At 38.6% G+C, this 21,735-nt stretch overlaps 2 protein-coding genes across 2 annotated transcripts; one reads left to right on the forward strand and one right to left on the reverse strand.

The window, feature by feature from the left end:
• Positions 1 to 4,893: 4,893 nt before the first annotated feature.
• On the reverse strand, positions 4,894 to 21,427 carry LOC140155222 (calmodulin-like). The gene is made up of 6 exons (XM_072177974.1): positions 21,063 to 21,427; positions 20,047 to 20,089; positions 14,584 to 14,730; positions 13,628 to 13,754; positions 12,957 to 13,072; positions 4,894 to 10,088 (listed from the first exon to the last, which is right to left on the reverse strand). Exons 1-6 carry the CDS (start codon positions 21,075 to 21,077, stop codon positions 10,051 to 10,053), a joined length of 486 nt encoding a protein of 161 aa, XP_072034075.1. The 5' UTR covers positions 21,078 to 21,427; the 3' UTR covers positions 4,894 to 10,050.
• On the forward strand, positions 6,739 to 7,440 carry LOC140154444 (uncharacterized). The gene has a single exon (XM_072177009.1). It carries the CDS (start codon positions 6,739 to 6,741, stop codon positions 7,438 to 7,440), a length of 702 nt encoding a protein of 233 aa, XP_072033110.1.
• Positions 21,428 to 21,735: the final 308 nt, after the last annotated feature.

Here is a 21,735-nt window from a genome sequence, read left to right on the forward strand (position 1 = left end):
ACTGATCCAGAATTTTTGGACACTGCTACAGGTCTACGTGGTTATCACCTTCACACTACTTTTTCAGATTCACTTCCAAATATACCCTAGCAGTTTCTAAGATACCCTACATACAAATTCTGAGCCCCATTCGCCAAAAAATCAAATTTTTCACAATTCTTTTGTTCTTATCGGACGACGGATCCATTTATATAATAAATACTGTATTTCGACACAGTAATTAACAGCAGAGGCCCGTGGCCTAATGGTTAGGGCGCTTGACTCCTGATACGCTTTCCCGAGTTCGAAACCCGGTGACCAACTGATTTTTTTTCAATGTTTTATTAAACAATTTATTGTCATTAATCAAGGATAACATAATTTTATACATCCAGTGCTATTGTGATATCATTTTTTTTATTAAAGCAAGTTGTTTGATTCTCAGGGAAATTGTTTATTGTGTTAAGGGCCTATTTAAAAACACAGCATAGTGTGATACAACACCATCAAGGATCAAAAGAAATCTGGATAACACAAGAAACTAGATCAGGGATTATAGGGTATGCAATACGACGTTACTCATTGTTATTCTCATTTAAATATATTTTGTCCTACCACGGGCAAATTCGCATGATAATAGGACAATAAAACATGATTGTGATATGTATGAATGGTTGTTGAATCGATTTAGAGACCTGACTCTCTGTCATCTTCAGCTATCGTAGAACATGACAATTGTCATACCGTCCCAGTAGGTTGATTACAAACACTCTGTAGGTGTGGAATATTGTTCCGCTAGTATGGAAGGCCAGTAGGAAAAAAATATCCAAATAACATTTATCAAGCATATATAGTACGGAAGCGTCTATGTGACACAACTTGACAAGATAATTATCTTGCCATGGCGACTTATTATCAGCATTATGTCAACATGACAATATAAAATATCTCACCAAGACAACTGAACAAACAAGTCAACATGGCAAGATAAATCATCATGCTAAGTCGACATACCAAAAATGGATGTCGTCTTCGCGAAATAAATTATTATGCCAAGTCAATTTAGCAACAAATTAATGTCTACATAGCAGGATATTTTGTCACGTCCAGTATAAGTCAACATGGTAAGATAAATTATCATACCAAGGAATAGTAATTTTTGACACCGTATAATTTAAATTATTGACAAGCATCCTCGGGATGTAGAGGAGGGCGGCCCGAAATTAAAGGAAAATTAAATCTCAAAAGACCGCCGACAACCGCCGCTCAATAGGGATATCCAACTAGAGTGCCCCGCAGGGCTACAAAGAACCAATCACCACGAAATTTGGATATCCAACTAGATTGCCCCGCAGGGCTATAAAGAACCACACACCGCGAAATATGGATGTCCAACAAGTTTAACTATAAATTAGCCCTCGATAGAGGGCAAGGCTTGAAGGATTAGGGAAATTATAACCACGAACCGCGAAAGTTGCCTTAAAAAAAAGTCAACATGGTATTAAGATAAATTATCATACCAAGTAATAGTAATTTTGACACCGTATAATTTAAATTATTGAAAAGCATCCTCGGGATGTAGAGGAGGGGGCTGCCCGAAATTAATGGGAAAATATAAACCACAAATCTCAAAAGACCGCCGACAACTGCAGCTCAATAGGGATATCCCACTAGACAAACCGCGAAATTTGGATATCCAGCTAGATTGCCCCGCAGGACTCAGGAACCACAAATCTTGAAATATGGATATCCTACAAATTAAAACCACATACCGCGAAAACCGCCAACAACTGCCGCTCAATAGAAATATCCAACTAGATTGCCCCGCAGGGCTACAAAGAACCACAAACCGCGAAATTTGGATATCCAGCTAGATTGCCCCGCAGGACTCAGGAACCACAAATCTTGAAATATGGATATCCTACAAATTAAAACCACAGACCACGAAAAACCGCCAACAACTGCCGCTCAATAGAAATATCCAACTAGATTGCCCCGCAGGGCTATAAAGAACCACACACCGCGAAATATGGATGTCCAACAAGTTTTAACTATAAATTAGCCCTCGATAGAGGGCAAGGCTTGAAGGATTAGGGAAATTATAACCACGAACCGCGAAAGTTGCCTTAACAAACAATATAAGTCAACATGGTAAGATAAATTATCATACCAAGTAATAGTAATTTTGACACCGTATAATTTAAATTATTGAAAAGCATCCTCGGGATGTAGAGGAGGGGGCTGCCCGAAATTAATGGGAAAATATAAACCACAAATCTCAAAAGACCGCCGACAACCGCCGCTCAATAGGGATATCCAACTAGACAAACCGCGAAATTTGGATATCCAGCTAGATTGCCCCGCAGGACTCAGGAACCACAAATCTTGAAATATGGATATTCTACAAATTAAAACCACAGACCACGAAAAACCGCCAACAACTGCCGCTCAATAGAAATATCCAACTAGATTGCCCGCAGGGCTACAAAGAACCACAAACCGCGAAATTTGGATATCCAACTAGATTGCCCCGCAGGGCTTTAAAGAACCACACATCGCGAAATATGGATGTCCAACAAGTTTTAACTATAAATTAGCCCTCGATAGAGGGCAAGGCTTGAAGAATAAGGAAAATTATAACCACGAACCACGAAAGACCTCCAACAACCGCCGCTCAATAGAGATATCCAACTAGATTGCCTGCAGGACTACAAAGAACCACAAACGGCGAAATTTGGATATCCAACTAGATTGCCCTGCAGGGCTACAAAGAACCACACACCGCGAAATATGGATATCCAACAAGCTTAAACAATAAATTAGCCCCGATAGAGGACAGGGCTTGAAGAATAAAGGAATACCATGAACCGCGAAAGACCGCCAACAACCGCCGCTCAGTAGAGATATCCAACTAGATTGCCTGCAGGGCTACAAAGAACCACAAACGGCGAAATTTGGATATCCAACTAGATTGCCCCAGGGCTACAAAGAACCACGTAGATTTTAGTTATAGGTATAGCTACATATACTCGTATTTTTTATTGTCATAAATCAAGGATAATATTATTCAAACTTCTATTTTTCGCTTTCTTCGTCTTATGGAGTACTTCGTAACCGGATGACTTTTCAAGCTTGGAGCTACTCGGCTTCATTCATAAAAGAAAGGAAATCTACCAAAAAACGTTGACAACGTAAAGAAAGCAGCAAGTTTAAAAAGCCCCCACCTCGGCTCACTTTTTGAAACTTGGTCCCATTTTGAATATCAACAGCAAATCGGTGTTTTTAAAATAGCATTATTGCCATTAACATGCCTATTTGTTATTCGTTTAACAAAACATAATTATATAGGATATTGGCCAAGAACAATAACATTTCTGATCGTTCCAGAATGCTAACAACTTAATATCGCATCGGCACATTAAAGATACATAACACTTTGTGTTTTAAGTTGATAATTATGACCAAAGTTTAAATCAGTATCTTTTTTCAAATGGGACCAAGTTTCAAAAAGTGAGCCGAGGTGGGGCTTTTTAAACTTGCTGCTTTTTTACGTTATCAACGTTTTTTGGTAGATATAACTTAGAAGAGGGCGGCCTATGCACAGGCGACAGTAGCACTGCCTCTATATATTTATTCCCAAGACCATTGCAAGCCCGAGAGAAATATATGATAAATGAGGACTCAAGCAAATTGGAAATTAAGAAAGGAGAGTAAAATCAGAACTGATTTTGCTGATTTTGGACTAACAGCTTTGATTATTAGTAAAAAAAACAAACAAATACACTGTGACATTTTGAACTCGCTGTTGGAACTTCATCATAGAATTACTGTAACTCGCCACTGGGACTTCATAGTGTTACTCATGGAATATCTAAAATTAGCCCGACTCTGTTTTTTTTAAACTCGCCTTTACCCACCTCGCCCATATTGTAACTCGCCTCATGCTCAGGTAAAACCCAAGGAACTTCTATAAAAACTGTAACTGGTAACGTAAACGTAACTATTTAAAGTAAAAGTTGATTTACCCTTGGTAGCAATTTTACACCATTCTATAATCTTTGCCAATCTTTGTTCTTCTCCCAACCCTTTCCAGCCTCATCCCAGACCTGGTCTACGAAACCTCAATTCCCGCGCTGTTCAAGTTCCTTTCCGCCGGCTTTCGTTGTCCCAGAGATCATTTTATCCGTTTGCCTCCTCCATCTGGAATTATCTCCCTGAAGCTATTGTCAATGCTTCTTCCCTCCAGGCCATCCAGTCCCACCTCCTCTAACCAGTTCACATAATTTATGTTTTGTTGTTTTATTTTATTCTGTATTGATTATGTATTTTCTAGTAATGTTTCTGATTTTAATGTAAGGGCAATCCTTCAATTTATTGTGTAATCAATATTATCTGCCTGGCCTTGTGCCAAACAAATAAATAAATAAATAAATAAATAAATAAATAAATAAATAAATAAATAAATAAATAAATAAATAAATAAATAAATAAATAAATAAATAAATAAATAAATAAATAAATAAATAAATAAATACTTTTTCTATTTTTACGTGCGCCCCCTCCGCCCCCTCTGGATCCGAACCTGGCCTGAGTTATGCGTCAATCAAAAGCATTCCTCTCCCCCCATCATTGTCCTTCGGCTGCGGAGCAGGCGACAACAAGATTTCTTTTTTAACCGTTTTCTTTTCCACAATCATGACAATGCACCATTATGGAGATAAGCAAAAAAATACCATGGTCAGAGGGCACTCGGATCAGCGAAATATCATAGATATTTTGTATCAAGGTCAGTCTGTTGACCTAAAATGCAAGGAAATGTTTTTGTAAGTTCACATTCTAATCATATCAAAACAAAATAAAACAAATTGAGTGTTTTTAGGTTTTACTCGAATAAGCACAAGTAGGACAACGAGCTAACAGTACGTACTTACAATTTTTATGCTGTTTATTCGTGTACACGTACACACATCAACATAATTAATCGGACTAACTACCATGGCAATACATGAATACAATTTTGACTATGTCGTCCTGCACTAAAACGTTCACGCGGTAATATGCATTGTGCATTGAACCATAGATGTCAAAGAAAGGCTGATCACTCACACCTGTAAGATTAGTATCTTTGAAAAGAGCGGTATTGTATTCAATCTATGTTTACTGACATACACAGGTGATTAGTGCAATCTGCTTGTAGTGCAGGGCGATCCACTCAAAAATTGTATTCATCTATTGCTATGGTAGTTAATTATTACGTAACTTCTACGGCGACTACATGCATGGTCCTGTGTCATAAACCGGGGTAGCCTACATTGGTGTTAGGTTCTTTGTTTTTGCTTATCCTGTATGTTACTTGCTTACTTACTGACCAACCTTTTGGTTTGAAATAGACATCTTAAAAAGCCACGAAGGTATAAATATAAAAATAAAATTAAAATAAATGTTTAATTTAACTTGTGCTTCAGCTAGGCATGACTTAATTATCAGCACACTTATCCGCTGCTATTACTTAGGATATATCAGAATCATTTCCGCTTCACCAAGTCCGCAACGGATGCGCATGTACTCTCAGCGACTTAGATTGTGACTACCCCCGGCAGCTCCTCATTTTACACCTGGGTGGAGTGAAGCAATTGGGAATTAAGCTATCTTGCTCAAGGACGCAACACACTGGCCGTTGTGGGGCTCGAACCCGCAACCTTTCGATTATTAAGCTCGCGCCTTAACCATTGGGCCACCGTGCTTCCCAATATTTCACCACTGGGGTAACACTCATCATAATACATGGGTCAATGTTCGTATTTCGGGTACTTTTCATATCTTGAAATGCCAAGGTAAAAAACTCGAGTGGTGTTAAATGAGGGAGAACAAAGTAAAGATTATAATAAAACTAATTTCACACCATGTACCAGGGTTAACATTCCTCATAAGACCTGGGTCAATATTGATATTGTGGGTCCTTTTCATGTCTTGAAATGCCCAGAAGTTGTAACCCCTGAAAATCTCAAAATGCCACAAAAGTATGACCCCCGAGTGGTGTAAAATGAAATATGATAAGTATATAATGTAGTAAGAACCATAACTATCCTTTTCCAGGCCTCCATTAACCAAGGCAGAGTTCCTACTCAGTGGAAGAAAGCGCAGATTTTCCCGTTGTTCAAGAAGGGAAGCCGCTCCGAAGCTGTCAATTACAGACCAATTTCGCTTACCTCTGTTCTCTGCAAGCTGTGTGATACACTGTGCTATTATTTGTCACCTTACTGACTCCAACATCTTGTCAGACGCACAGCACGGGTTCCGGAAGCACAGGTCCTGCGACACTCAATTGATCCTGACTGTGGAAGACTTAGCTAAAGGCCTTGATAGCAAGTCACAGATTGATGTCATCCTACTCGATTACGAGAAAGCGTTCGACAAGGTCTCGCATCGCCATCTGCTAATGAAAGCTGAGCACTACGGAGTACGTGGCAACATCTTGAACTGGATTGCCGGCTTCCTTCATGACAGATCTCAAGTTGTCCTCGTTGATGGCCAGAAGAGTACTGAATCCCCAGTATCATCAGGGGTTCCACAGGGAGTGTCTTAGGACCGTTACTTTTCTTGATCTATATCAACGATCTACCGGACTGCGTCCGTTCATCGACCACCAGATTGTTTGCAGATGATAGCATTGTTTATAAGCGCATATCTACGCCTGATGACTCGGCTAGCCTCCAGAAAGATCTTGATGCCCTACAAGCCTGGGAATCCAAGTGGCTGATGAGATTTAATGCGGCAAAGTGCCAGGTCCTTCGAGTCACCAACAAGCGTCAACCCATCATTACTTCATATAACATCCATGGTCATGTCTTGGAGGCTGTTAACTCTGCCAAATACCTAGGGGTTCATCTGGATTCTCGACTTAACTTCAATTCTCACGTCGACGCCATCACCAGAAAAGCCACATCCACCAGGGCCTTCCTCGCTCGTAATCTCAATTTCTGCAGTCAAAAGGTAAAGGAAGCAACCTACACTACGTTCATACGACCAACAGTTGAGTATGCTTCTTCAGTATGGGACACTCACACCCAGCGGAACACAAAGAAAGTTGAACAGGTCCAACGTAGTTCAGCCCGCTTCGTCATTGGTGATTACAACAGGACAAGCAGTGTCTCCGCCATGTTGCAGAAACTCAACTGGTCATCTCTTCAGAACCGTCGTATGAATAGCCGCCTGATAATGATGTACAAGATTCGCTACAATTTAGTTGACATCTCATGGGATCATTATCTGACTCATCTATCATCATCCACCAGAGGACACAGCTCCCGCTTCTTCATTCCTCAAACCAGCTCTACTGTGTACACCAACTCCTTCTTCCCACGAACCATCCGGGACTGGAACAACCTTCCAGAAGATCCAGCTGGTTATCCTTCACTTGACGCCTTCAAGTTAGCGGTGAGGGATCGTCCACAGAAGTAGCTCTTCCTCTCATCTGGTTTTTACTTGCACTTGTATATATTTTGCACCAGTCTTCAGTTCCTGTCGTCTATGAGCCGACACATGCGCACAAACGCAGTGCGTCTATCGTCGCACATGCGATATTTGCACTTCAAAGGAAGAAGAAGAAGAAGAAATATTTCCCCACCGGGATGACACCCGTCATAAGACCTGGGTCAATATTGATATTTTGGGTCGTTTTCATATCTTAAAATGCCAAGTAGGTGTGACCAACCGAGTGGTGTCAAAGGAAAGAGAAATTGGTAAAGAATATTATGAAAAATAATTTCCTCACTGAGGGTGACCATAGATTAAAATCTATGGGGTGACACTCCGCATAAGACCCGGGTGAATATTCGTATGGTTCCTTTTCATATTTCGAAATGTCCAGTAGGTATGACCTCCGGATGGTGTCAAATGAAAGGGAAAGAAGTAAGAATATAATACTGAAAATATATTCCCCACCGGAGGTGACACTCCTCAAGTCCGAAACGTGTGACAGTGGTATACCACAATATACTGCTAAATCAAGTTCAGCTGGGTGCTGCGGTAACAGCTCCGGGAACCCCTCCGCTGGTTTGTGAGCGATAAATTGATGTAAGCTATCGATCAGTTACGAATAACTCGTTTCGACCCCTTTCTTGAAATTATGATTAAGGTTGGAAAATGTTGCCTGTTAGACTCTGTTCATTGATTCTGTGGAGCACCATAAATAATACTTTTGAGGTATAATGACACAGGATCACGTATGATGCTTTAACATATTATAATTTTGTTGTCTTTTAATTTATGAAAAAATAAATATTTTGCGTGATAATATATTTACAAATTGGGTAATCAAAAATCTATATATCACTGGCTCAGCGGCAAAAAGACGCATGTCATATATAAGCTGTTACATTATCCTTACAGTACCGCGTGTCGGGCACACCGTCCTTTATGATATGAAACTCGTGTATCTGAAAACCATAACAGTTAGCTAATGGACGACCTTTTGCCGCTGAGCCATCCTCGAGTTATGTTTGTATTAACTTTTACACACTTATCTTATTCAATGACGACTTAAATCAGACCGTCCGTGTACGCAATCGTATGTACCCCTAATTATTCACTTACACATAATATAAAAAATAGAGGCTCCGTTACCAAGACTTATTATTAGCCTGCAAAGTCGCAAGCTTTGCTTTGGTCGATTCCGCGCTTGGCAAATCGCGTAGACACGCCACCAGACTTGTAACGAGCCATGACTCGAGACTTGACTTTTCAAAAATGGAATGACTCGACTCGGATCTTGACATTTTCCCCATAGAGATTGTACAGTGACTCGAGTCATTTGACTCGACTCGAGCTATTGCTAGAAATGACTCGACTCCATCATGCAGTTATTGTTAACTACATGTATGCACACAACACAGTGGCACTCACATAGGTAATTGACCCGTACTAGTAGCGCTGTGCTGCGGGTATATGAGATGAACTAGTTAGCGTCATATATCAAAAAGTATAAAAGCTCTGATTTTAGTACTTGCTCTATGTTTCAATTACTTTTTCTTTTCAAAATATCTGAATTTTTAATCCGGTACAAGCTTTAATAACGGGGAACATGCATATGTATGAGAAAGGAAATCTACCATCTTATCCAAACTCCCATGTTAATCCAAATGCACATTTTGCTTCACCGGGCCGCCCTGACTTGGTCGTGTTTGGAAGAGGAGTGCCACCAAACCGTAATAGGTACAAATTTAGTACTTTCTGTCAATCAAGTATGGTTTATTTTCTACATGTCAATTTTTAAATTATTAGCATAGTCCTTATAATAACAGTGGAGCGCCTAGATGAGTAAATGATAGCAAACCAGTGAAAAATCCCCAAAACTCAGTCAGTGGAGCTCCACCCGTACATGTCAATAGCGTCATTATCGATTGGATTAGTCGACCGTAGCGGACAATTCGATCGCTCATTGGATCAACATTATCACGTGGTAAGAAATGTGCATTGGACAATTGGTTACTATAATGGTTTAGTACTGCATATTTCGGTTTAATCTTCACTAAGCGGGTTTATGGCTGAAAAGGTCACGGTGAATTTGCCGTGGACAAAACTGCACTATGCGACTATGAAATGACTTTACTCGTTACAACTCTGCATGCACGCCACTGTATTATAGGAATTGTTCCTAATAATTTCGGACTAGCCCGTATGCGGTTTCCGAATACATAATCAGGAGACTTCTGATTATGGACACTGTTATTAAATCATATTATGACCCTTAGTCCAACCCTATATAATATAGGTAGGCGGCGGGCCTACGTAAGAGAAACACCGGCATTGTTGCTCTAAAATTGCATTTCCATATATACATATAGTTCTGCTCATTGAACAATAACTTACTATTAAAAAGAACTGGTTTATATATAAAACCATGCTAACAGTGTAAAACGAATTATTCCATACATCATCTGACAATGAATGGACGATTTATAAATCAATCGTTGATTGTCAGCTAACTGATTGCCATCACTCTGTTGTAGAAAATTGTCAGTTTGTCATTGAGATAATCCCATCCTCAGATAATGAGCAACATACAATACTTTAATCTCGCTTCATATGTCCCATCATGTTCAAGAATTCTGCAAAAGATGGAGAGAAAATAGGTATAGTAAACGCTTTTTAGACTCATTTGTGTTTCCACAACTCTCATTCATTAGCATGCGACTAAAAAAATGGTCAAAATCAGGAACCTAAATAAAGCACGCTACCTCATTGGCTAAAAACACTCGCTCGTCGCTCAGCGATGGAGTATAAACCCAGCCTCAAGGTTCACAAGGTAAACTTAAGGTAAACTGAAATTTGACAATGTCCTTAAAAAGAAAAGGCTAATAATAATTAATAATTATACGGGCGCAAACTATTGACCTGTAAATCACCGCCTAAACAGTAGGCATTTCAATGGCAGCGCTAAACTCTTGACCAGATTTGGCCTTTAATGATAGCGCTAAACTCTTATTCGAGCGATCTTCACCATAGTAATGGGAGATTTCAACGGCAAGATAGGTAGATGTCAATCCGGAGAGGAATCAATCATGGGAAGGTTTGGAGTTGGCGATAGAAACAGAAGCGGAGTGATGCTACTTGAATATGCTACACCGCGTTATTGCCAACACCAGATTTGACTTTTAATAAAAGGGCTAAACTCTTATTCTTGACCAGATTTGACTTTTAATAAAAGGGCTAAACTCTTATTCTTGACCAGATTTGGCCTTCAATGAGAGGGGTAAAAACTCTTATTCTTGACCTGATTTGGCCTTCAATAATAGGCTTAACTCTTATTCTTGACCTGATTTGGCCTTCAATGACAGGGCTAAACTCTTATTCTTGACCAGATAGGGATAAAATCTTATTCTTGACCAGATTTGACCTTCAATGATAGGACTTAACACTTATTCTTGACCAGATTTGGCCTTCAATGGTAGGGCTAAACTCTTATTCTTGGCCAGATTTGGCCTTCAGTGATATGGATAAACTCTTATTCTTGACCAGATAGGGCTAAACTCTTATTCTTGGCCAGATTTGGCCTTCAGTGATATGGATAAACTCTTATTCTTGACCAGATTTGGCCTTCTATGATAGGGCTAAACTCTTCTTGACCAGATAGGGATAAACTCTTATTCTTGACAAGATTTGACCTTCAATAGGGCTAAACTCTTATTCTTGGCCAGATTTGGCCTTCAGTGATAGGACATAACTCTTATTCTTGACCAGATTTGGCCTTCAATGATAGGGCTAAACTCTTATTCTTGACCAGATTTGGCCTTCAATGATAGGGATAAACTCTTATTCTTGGCCAGATTTGGCCTTCAATGATAGGACTTAACTCTTATTCTTGACCAGATTTGGCCTTCAGTGATAGGGATAAACTCTTATTCTTGACCAGATTTAGCCTTCAATGATAGGGCTAAACTGTTATTCTTGACCAGATAGGGATAAACTCTTATTCTTGACCAGATTTGGCCTTCAGTTATAGGGACAAACTCTTATTCTTGACCAGATTTGGCCTTCAATGACAGGGCTAAACTCTTATTCTTGACCAGATAGAGATAAAATCTTATTCTTGACCAGATTTGACCTTCAATGATAGGACTTAACTCTTATTCTTGACCAGATTTGGCCTTCAATGATAGGGCTAAACCAGGCCTTCTCAACTGGCGGCGCGCGCGCCACTTGTGGAGATTGGAGTCAGTCGAAGTGGCGCACGAAGTGGCGCACGGTAATTTGAATAATTTTTTACATAAATCTTGAACAAACAATGAGTGACCATACCCAATCTGGGCCTTTAAAAACCTTAAAATCCATGAGCTTTATTGGACCCCCAATAAAGCACCACTGCACCTTAACCGCTATGCATACGCGCTACATCGCAGAGTCCTCCCTTGACATGTTGGCACTTCATGATCAGTAAAGTTTTTCAGTTGGCACTTCGAATAAACTAGTTGAGAAGGCCTGGGCTAAACTCTTATTCTTAGATTTGGCCTTCAGTGATAGGAATAAACTCTTATTCTTGACCAGATTTGGCCTTCAATGATAGGGCTAAACTCTTATTCTTGACCAGATTTGGCCTTCAATGATAGGGATAAACTCTTACTTTTGACCAGTTCACACCGAACAGACCACAGGATCAACCAAATCTCTTATCCAAGACAGTGAGGATCTCTTTTCAAGAAGATTTTTAAAGAAGGTTATTGATTAGAGGTATTTTCACATGAAGCAGGTCACTGAGGTCAGTGCTTAGGTTGAAAATGTGAGATCCTTGGACAAGCTACCTGCTTTATTTAGGAGCATAAAGACTGAAGACTGAAGGATGGCAACACATGACATACACGAGTACCCATGCATCAACAAACACATCAATGTTTTTCGCGTTATAAACACATTATGGTTGTCTTATTTTGGTTTTGATTAAAACATTTGAATAAAATTCAAATGTCGGGTTAGTATATGGGTCACGGAAACATTTTTAACATGTTTAAAACGTTATAAAAACGTTATAAAACACTACAACAACATTTTTGGTTTGCTGTGTATTACAAGTGCCCTCGGCTTAGAACCCCAAAACTGATTATCCCAAAGCCTAAAATATACAGATTTGATTTTCATTATCTTAATCAACATATTATTGAAAAATAACACTTTGATGTTTTGCAATAGTTCATTTTACAAATCGTATACTATGAATACTTGCTTGATTTATGTACGTTTTACAAAAGTGTTGTTGTTTCAGCCCTCTTTATAACACAACTCAAGAACCACAGGACCTACAAAACTATATGTATGATATTTGAATTCTTCTACACACTCGCTATGAAATGATCAGTGCAATTTTTGCCAAAGCTCACTACCATTCACAAGATGCTGTGAACTACCAAATCGCAACAGTTTAAAATAGTTGCTAACCTTAGCTAATAATGAAACACGGTGAAATTATATAGGGACTGGCTCACCTTGATAGTCAAGTCTGCCATCCCTATTCAAATCCAGGTCACGTGCCATATCATCAAGATCTTTCTGCGGTATATCATCTGCTGCTACGGATAATACTGTACAGATTTCTTTTATTCTGCAAGGAAGAATATATTGGAAAATAAATATATGTCAGCATTATTAATTTTGACATTTGACCTTTTCCCTATAGTTGCCCTATTGGAGGATTTTTCTCATTGTTTACCCACAATGGTCACACTTTACAGAGAACAGGCAGACCTCGCCTATCTGCTAAATTTAAAGGTTTGGTGGCTCTGAAAAGAGCCGTTTACTGAAGACTGCCCTTGTCAACAGGAAACAAGCAGACCTCGCCTATCTGCTGATGTAACTGCAGAGAGTTTGCAACAAAGTAGGTTGTCCCGTACCTCTTTGTATGATTGTTAAATAAATAAATAGGCTGCCCCTTGTCTATGAGGTCGGTGATCATCGACTGTCGTCAGATGATCAGTTGAGAAAATGGTGAAAATTTACAACACAATACATTATCACCTCGATTTTAAAGCGGCTTTACTCCACCCAATTGGGCATTCACAACACCAGATGGTGTGGCGCGGTGGGGACGGTAATTTCCGAATGAATTTGGTTCGTTGGATTCGTCTATATAATATTATTATTGAAGGAACATGCTTACGGTACAAATCCGGTATCGCCTTTGTCAAATACACGGAATGCATTTTTCAACTCTTGGTCTATTCGATGAGCTTTCATTTTCTCTTCCATTGCTTTTAGAAACTTTGGGAAAGCTATTCTTCCAATACCTATAAAGAAACAATGAAACAGAAAAAAGTGAATTAATCGTAAACAACATAATGACATAGGATAAAATCCGGGGGGATGGGCCCCAATATTTTACTAGGGGTAGTCCATACAATTACCCCACCCCACCCACCGTCATTTAGACGCTAGTGGATTTCTGACCAAATTAACCTTATTTGGCCATTTTAGCCCCTAAAGTGCCCATATTTGCGCACTTCGCGCGAAGTTATTTCACTTATTGCACCACAGTTCATCAGTTTAGCTTCAACATGGCAAAAATTTTCGCGCGCTTCAGGCGCATTTGTACTATAACTTAATCTTAATTTTTTTCCAACCCTATCCCCACCCCCACCCACATGTCAAAAAGAAATCTTAACAAAATGTAGGTATTTGAATTTAACTATGGTATTTTATAAAACATGCATTTACCATTTTACTTCTAAAACACAAATACAAATTACAAAAACATAGAAAAACTTGGCAGTTTGTTATCGAAATAGAAAAGTTAATCTTAGGGGCTCCCAAGTAATGACTTATCATAATCGAAAGGACATTAAACAAAAATATTTTAACCTACAAAACTTAATGATTTGCTTATACCCGCGGGAAGCAAGGTGACATCAAACCTCGAAATTGAGGGGGTGGATTTTATTTTTGTTCCTATGAATATAGAACAAACCTATGATATAACGCAATTATCTTTGGTGAAGAGCAACTCGACCTTGTTGGTCTGCTTTCTGTATTTTTTAAGTATAGCTCATGTTATATCACACGATACAGAACAGAAGGTAAAACACTCAACATTTTTTTCACATGTAAACATTTTCTTACCGACTTCATCCAGTTCATTTTGCATAGTTTGTATATCCGTGCTCATCATGTTTTGACCAAGTGACCGCAAAACTTTACCAAGATTTTTAGTCAGAATATGATTACTTCCTTCAAAGGTCTCGAATACATCAAATGCATACCGTAGCTCTGCAATGCCAACAAATTAAAATCAGAATAAGATTAAAATAACGATATTCTATAGTTTAGAGCATATTTGGTTTAGCTGTAAGAATAGTTACTAGGAACTTTCGGTAGTAAATGTCTTTGGGGAAATATATTCGGAGAAATGGGTGATATTTTTGGAGAAATAAAGTGATTTGTCTGGCAATTCTCAAAAAAGCGTCAACTGGCTATGTTTCGTTAGACTAATGTTTCGGACTAAACGCAGTGTTTTTCATTTTCGGACTGACGCACCCCTAAATATAGGGAATTTGTGTTGTCGGACTAACGGCATGTCGGACTGAGCGGTGCACCCCTCAAATTTGTATGAGTTGATCTTTCATATAGGGCCTATGTCATGATGTGTGAACATGAGACCTACAATGCTGGCCATAAGTGTTGGGACGGTTTGATAGGGTAATGTAAATAAGCCCTCACCCCGCCCCCTTACAATGTTGAATCCTACTTTTTTGGTCATACGCACCTGGTGGCACACAACATTGATTGGTGGGAAAGGGGGGTTGGGGTGTAAGGAAAGGTTTTGACACCAAAGAAACCTCCACTTTATCACGTTAGAAATAACGGAAATAAGGCCATAATATAGTGTACGTTTTGGTCGTTTTCCATAAGAGTCCCAACACATTTTGGCCATGGTTGTAGCCTTGACTTTTGAGTGTTCAAATACAAAAGATGAACACCAAATTCAAATTAGTTTCACAGCCTGCAGAGTGTGGAGAATAAAGAAGGATGCGCTAAAACGTAACGTGTGTTGCCCTGGATTTGCCCATGGATTGTCTTATTAAACTGTATAAACCATAATCAAAAATCTTAACATACATTAACATGAGTAAATAGATACATTTGTAGGATTGTAAATTAAATAATTCAAACAATTTGATAGGAAAATCCAATGAAAAAGTAACTCGATACTTTAGCTCTCGCCATCAGGTCTGACGGCTTGATCACAAGTAACTTCGTCCACTGCATTTCCCGTGAAACGACTTTTTGACATTTCCCGGAAGTGGTGATGTTTTTGTTTTGAGCAGTGGATCGTATACGTGATCGAGAGAGACGATACCTTCATCATGGTTGATTGCTCTGGCCCCCTAAGATCTGGAGAAGATACGTGGATGACGTTACAGTACTGGAGATCATACAGAAGGACAGCACTCAAAATCTAACTGATCATCTAAATTCAGTTGATCCGACTGGAAATATAAAGTTCACCTTCGAAGAGGAAGATCAGGGTAACATCCCCTTTCTGGACACATTAATCTTTCGCAAAGAAAACGGGTCTATGAAGCTGTTGGTGTACCGTAAAAAGCACACACGGACTAATGTTAAAATTTCCAGTCGCAACAACCAAAAACTTGGGGTCATCCGGACTTAAATGGATAGAATGAACAACATAGTGACAGAGAATTTTGCTGATGATATTGCCCTGTTTGAATCTTCCACAGCCCGGGCCCAGTCGCAGTTTACTAGGACTGCAATTGCAGCAGCAGATCTAGGCCTTGTTATCAGCGCACCTAATACAGAATAATTCAAAACAATTTGACTGAAACTGTAACGCCCAACCAAGTCCATGGTAGTACCATCAACCATGTCACAGACTTCAAGTATATGCTCTAGTGCTGGAGACCTAAAAAGAATAAAAGCAATAGCCTGGGCAGCTTTCTGGAAACTGGAACGCCTTTGGAGAAGCCCATCCCTGCCAATCGAAACAAAAATGAAGCTGTTTGAGACAACTTGTGTCACTGTCTTTCTGTACGGGTAATCACCAAGGACATGGAAAACAAGATCAATGCCTTTGCAACATCTTGCTACAGACTCATGTTAAACATCAAGCGTGTGGATCGGATCCCAAATGAAACCATCTACAATCTGACCAACACCACTCCACTGGTTGCCAGAGTCAAGATTCATCAACTCAAATTTCTCGGCCATATACTGCATCTTGAAGACGACGAGCCTGTGAAAGAATATGCCCTTTATATGATATGGGAAGAGGAAACCGGGACGGCCGCGCACACTGTACTTACAGTATGTCCAGCACCATCTGGGAGTTACTGAAGGGATGCTGCAGCCAAACAAAATTGTTTCACTTGCCCAAGATCGCAATAGTTGGAGAAAGCTTGTAGTCGCCTGCTCCGCAGCCGACTGATGATGATGACGACTGAGTGACAGAGGAAGATAAGAAAGAGGAGGAAACTAAGATAAGTACAGCGTTAACAGGCTGTTGCTATCCAAAATGGTCTTTGGAGAGAGTAAAACAGCAAATGATGATAAACAACCGAAAGCAAGACAGCAAAATAAGGACGACACTCCATCCAAAGGAATGGTGGTCATACAATACGTAGAAGGCTTGGTGGAGAGGCTCCAAAGAATACAGGGTGTAACAATAAAATTTGTACAATTTTGAAAATAGAATGACACAAGTATGCTGCTTAATTTTTGGTTTGATATTTATATTTCTATCAAGATAAATTCTTTAGCCACCAGCTAAGCTTTATTCCAATAAAATCGACGGTATACAAGTGAAGATATGGCCAATTATGTAAGCTAGTCTTAAAACCGCTTGGGCCACTTTTGTCTAAGTGTTACAAAAGTGACTGAACAGAGTTGAACCATGGACCAGTTGAACGAAGCTCTTATGATAGGTAGTTTTAAACAATGGGGTATTTGAAGTGGTAAAAATGATTACATAATAGAACATCTCCTTGAGTTTTTGAAAGTCATAACTCAGCACTGACATAACAACCTCATTTACTAGAAATCGTGGTTGCAGCTCAACAACTTCAACCCCAATTCACGTTGGAAGAGCATATTTTTATGGTTGTGACATTCGGTAGCACAAATCATAAGATTGTTTATAGCTCATTTTCCAAACTCACATCTTCCATCAAGGCATACAATTACATATAACTATGAGAAGTATATAGAATTTATTAACAGAAATGCTGGCAAAAGTGGTACCCTAAGAACAGCTAGAAGCCCAGCTGAACTTGATTTCAAAATCTTATTGTTCTGTACGTAAGGATCCAAAACCTGTTCTCAGTTTATCCAATGATATCTCAGGGATATGAGAAATTAAAAAATAATTTGAAAGAAATTTCATGACTTCATTTATAGATTTTAAAGAAATATCATATTATTATTAAGTTCATGTTAATTATATTAAGAAACACTACTTATAATTCGTTTGTGGCAGTTCTTTGATGTTTAATGCACGATCTACGTGGTTCAAACTTGATATGCGCAAACATGGCAAAAGTGGCCCAACACGTTTTCTGGACGATTTAATTAATCGGACATAACTTTTGAACCCAAGCTAGTAAAGAAACCAACTATACGTCTTCTTTTAGCCACGATATTACTTATTGCATTGCATATAATATTTCTTTCATAACTCTTTTAGTTTTTTCCTGAGAAGTCAAAATGCAATTGTAAAATTTTTATTGTTACACCCTGTATTCAAGAAGCACAACATCGCCACAGCTATGCGCCGCACCCTACCAACACGCTTAAAAGCCTACTACTAGTCCACCCGAAAGACAAGAAACACATAAAGGAGACAACCCAGCAAACACAAAAATGTTTTTGAAACGTTTTAGATAAGTTGTATTTTGGGTTTTGGTTTAGGTAAAAACGTTTTAATAACATTAAAATGTCGGGTTATATAAAGGTCATGAAATCATTTTAAAACGTTTTGTATGAAAACACACTACAACAATATTTTTAAAATGTTTTCGAAATGTCATTGTAAACTATTTTTGCAAACATTTTTGGCCAAATATTTTGTCAACACTTAAATAACATTATGTTAAAATATTTGCACCCAGCAAATACAGAAATGTTCTTAAAATGTTTTTTTACAAAACGTTTTAATAACATTTAAAAGTCGGGTTATATAAAGGTCGTGAAAACATTTTAAAAACGTTAGTGTAAATATTTTGGGCAAACATTTTTTGCAAAATATTTTTTCAACCCCAAAATAACCTTCTTTTTAGAATGATTTGTACCAAGTTTTCAAAAATGTTTTTGGAATGTTATTAAAACGTTTTTATACCCTTTATATAACCCGACATTTAAGTGATTTCTGTAACATATTTGTGTTTGCTGTGCAGTAGATTACCAACAAATGTTATTTAATGTTATGAAAACGTTTTATACCATTAATGTACCCTTTATATAACCCGACATTTAAACGTTTTCTGACAACCTATTATAACCTTTTGTGAATGATGTCGAAAACGTTTTGTGTTTGCTGGGAAGTGACGTTGTTTATAATATCCCGTGTAAAGGATGCGATGAGTCCTACATAGGGGAGACGGGAAGACAGTTTGGGACAGGGCTTAAAGAACATAAGAAAGACTCTGAAGAAATAGCGGAACACGAGCAAAAGAATCGACTTTTGAACAACACAAATCAGCCATCACTGATCATATCGCTCAAGAAAATCACGTCATCGAAATGGGAGGGGCAGTAATTCTTGACAGAGACTCAAATGCATTCACCAGAATAATAATAGAGAAGCAATCCAAATTCGCAAAAAGGGGGCCAGAGCAATCAACCGTGAGGAAGGTATCGTCTATCTCGATCACGTATTATGATCCACTGCTCAAAACAAAACATCACTACTTCCGCGAAACGTCAATAAACCGTTTCGCGGGTAAAGCAGTGGACCAAGTAACTTGTGATCAAGCCGTCACCCGATGACGAAAGCTAAAGTAGTGAGTTACTTTTTCATTGGATTTGCCAAGCAAAATGTTTGAATTATATAAACTCCTCAACAAAAGTTTGCAAAGTTTTTTCAGCTACGTTACTTTTTTCACATTTTTCACGGCTGAGTACACATCTTGTGAATGTAGTGGGGTCTCAAACAGAATGTGCCAAAATGATCATTGGGGAACCATTGATGGCTAAAAAGGAACCATCAAATGATCTTTGGGGGCTCTGAGAAACAACATTTTGGTTCGCCAAAGAGGCTGCATGCAGAACCTCTAATAATACTCTAAAGGGTTCTTGAATTTTCAGGAACCTTTTTAAGGGTTCAAGTCACACTAGGAGTTGTCTACAGGCATTTTTGTCAGATTCAGAAATTGTGGGATTTGACAGGCCTGACAGGTCTAATAGAAGGACAATAAGATTGTATAAAATGTTCTCCAAATTTTCATGAAATTGCGAAAAGTAGCACATTATTACTGATCATATCTGATTTATAGATTCCAAGAAACGCACATTTTGAATTAGTAATTTATAGGATTTATGGATTTTCAGTTGGCAAATATAAGACTTACTCACCGCTCACTTCTTTCTTAGACAGAGAAGTGTCAAATTCTGATTTCTGTAAACAAACAAACAGACATAAATTCAGTACAGACAGGGAGAGCGTAGCCTAATGACATGAATGATTAGGGTACTTGCCTAAGTGCATTAGGTCCCGGGTTCAATTTCCGGCGGTGGGGATTTGATGGGATACTGACTCTCACTTTGGAGGGGACGCGTATTTAGGGCTGTTTAGACCCCCTCCTTTTCAGCATCGCTGTCACCCAACACCATATTTTTAATTAATTCACTGTCTGCATTTCTTGCTTATCATGTTCATGTCATTTTGTAGTAAAGTTGTAGTGCAAGTTGTATAGTTAGCGCTTAGAAACCATGATTTTGTGCTTGATAAATGTTAATCATTATAATTATTATTTATTTTGACCATATATACCCTCACCCAAAGACCCTTATGTTTCCATTCGATCCAAAGGCCCTTATTTTTCTATTTTTCAAATTGAACGGCAACTTTCATTTATTACTGATTTTGTTACTTATTTTATAATAACAGCCATTTTAGCGAAAGCACGCCGAACAGACTTTCTTTCTCCCTTTGAACTTGCAGGCATCGTAAACATGGTAAACATGGTAAACGACGATATATAACTTGCGCTTACACTTGTTTTCGTTCATTGGTTCATTGGTTTCTGCAGTATTCTTGGGTGATTTTTTTACTATCCAGAAATCCCAGTAGAAAATTATAATTCCTACTATTGGGCCTACTCTATGTTATCCATCAAAATATGGTGTTCTATAATTTATGTATAATACTATATACATGATATACACCGGCGTGTCCAGGATCTTTTCCTGCGGGGGGCTCAGCCCCTTTTTCAGATTTATGCAGGGGGCTTAATGGCTAAAATCGCCAAAAACGGCTGATTTTACATGATTTTTTAACAAAGTGCGGGGGCTTCAGCACCCAAAGCCCCCCTGGACACGCTACTGATATACCAGAGACTTTTAAGGTATAAAATCGGACTAAAACTCACCTCATCCGATGCCATATTCAATCATAACAAGTTGTTCCCTGTCAAGTTGTCACTCGGTGATATAAAATGTTATAAGTTTGTATACAGGCTTTGTAGGCTTTTCACGGCAAACTTTTGAAGTTAACTACAAATTCTGTGATTTGTCAATTAATTCAGTCAGAAATTGCGCATAATATTGAGTTTTCAGTGCAAACTAGCTTCATTTTTATACATACATGTTTCATGCATAAACAACAAGTTTTGCAACCAGCGCTATGAGCAATGGTGGTTACTGTCTGACTTTTATTTTCTGTGTCGTTACACAGGTACGTGTATGCATGTATACAAACATACCAGAAAACAGAGAACTATACAAAGTTCTCAAGTTGACGCTATTTGCTTTGTGACATGACCCTTAAAGAGAGTTTGTATAGAAACTGTGAACGCTGTTGCATGAACTAAACAAAACAGAGTCCAAATTTAGACTCAATTTATTTATCCGTGAATTTCACTACATTTTTGTACAGCCAGAGAGTGCCGTTCATTAATACTTTGCGGGTGGCTGATCTTTCCAATTTTTTTTTTTTTTTTTACTTTTTTGATCCCACTATGCAGTAAGGTACCGTTCACAAACACTTGTTGGGGGGGCCAAAGTAAAAACATTACATCGCGCAAATTTTTCGGGGTCCCACTT

The sequence above is a fragment of the Amphiura filiformis genome, chromosome 6 (genome assembly GCF_039555335.1).
Source record: "Amphiura filiformis chromosome 6, Afil_fr2py, whole genome shotgun sequence".
Classification (NCBI taxonomy): Eukaryota; Metazoa; Echinodermata; class Ophiuroidea; order Amphilepidida; family Amphiuridae; genus Amphiura; species Amphiura filiformis.

Coding starts and splice junctions, on each gene's coding strand:
- LOC140154444 (XM_072177009.1), top strand. CDS start 6,739: ATGAGATTTAATGCGGCAAAGTGCCAGGTCCTTCGAGTCACCAACAAG.
- LOC140155222 (XM_072177974.1), bottom strand. Junction 13,755..14,583: donor AAATGAACTGGATGAAGTCG/GTAAGAAAATGT, acceptor GTTTCTTTATAG/GTATTGGAAGAATAGCTTTC. Junction 10,089..12,956: donor TGGCAGACTTGACTATCAAG/GTGAGCCAGTCC, acceptor CATCTTTTGCAG/AATTCTTGAACATGATGGGA.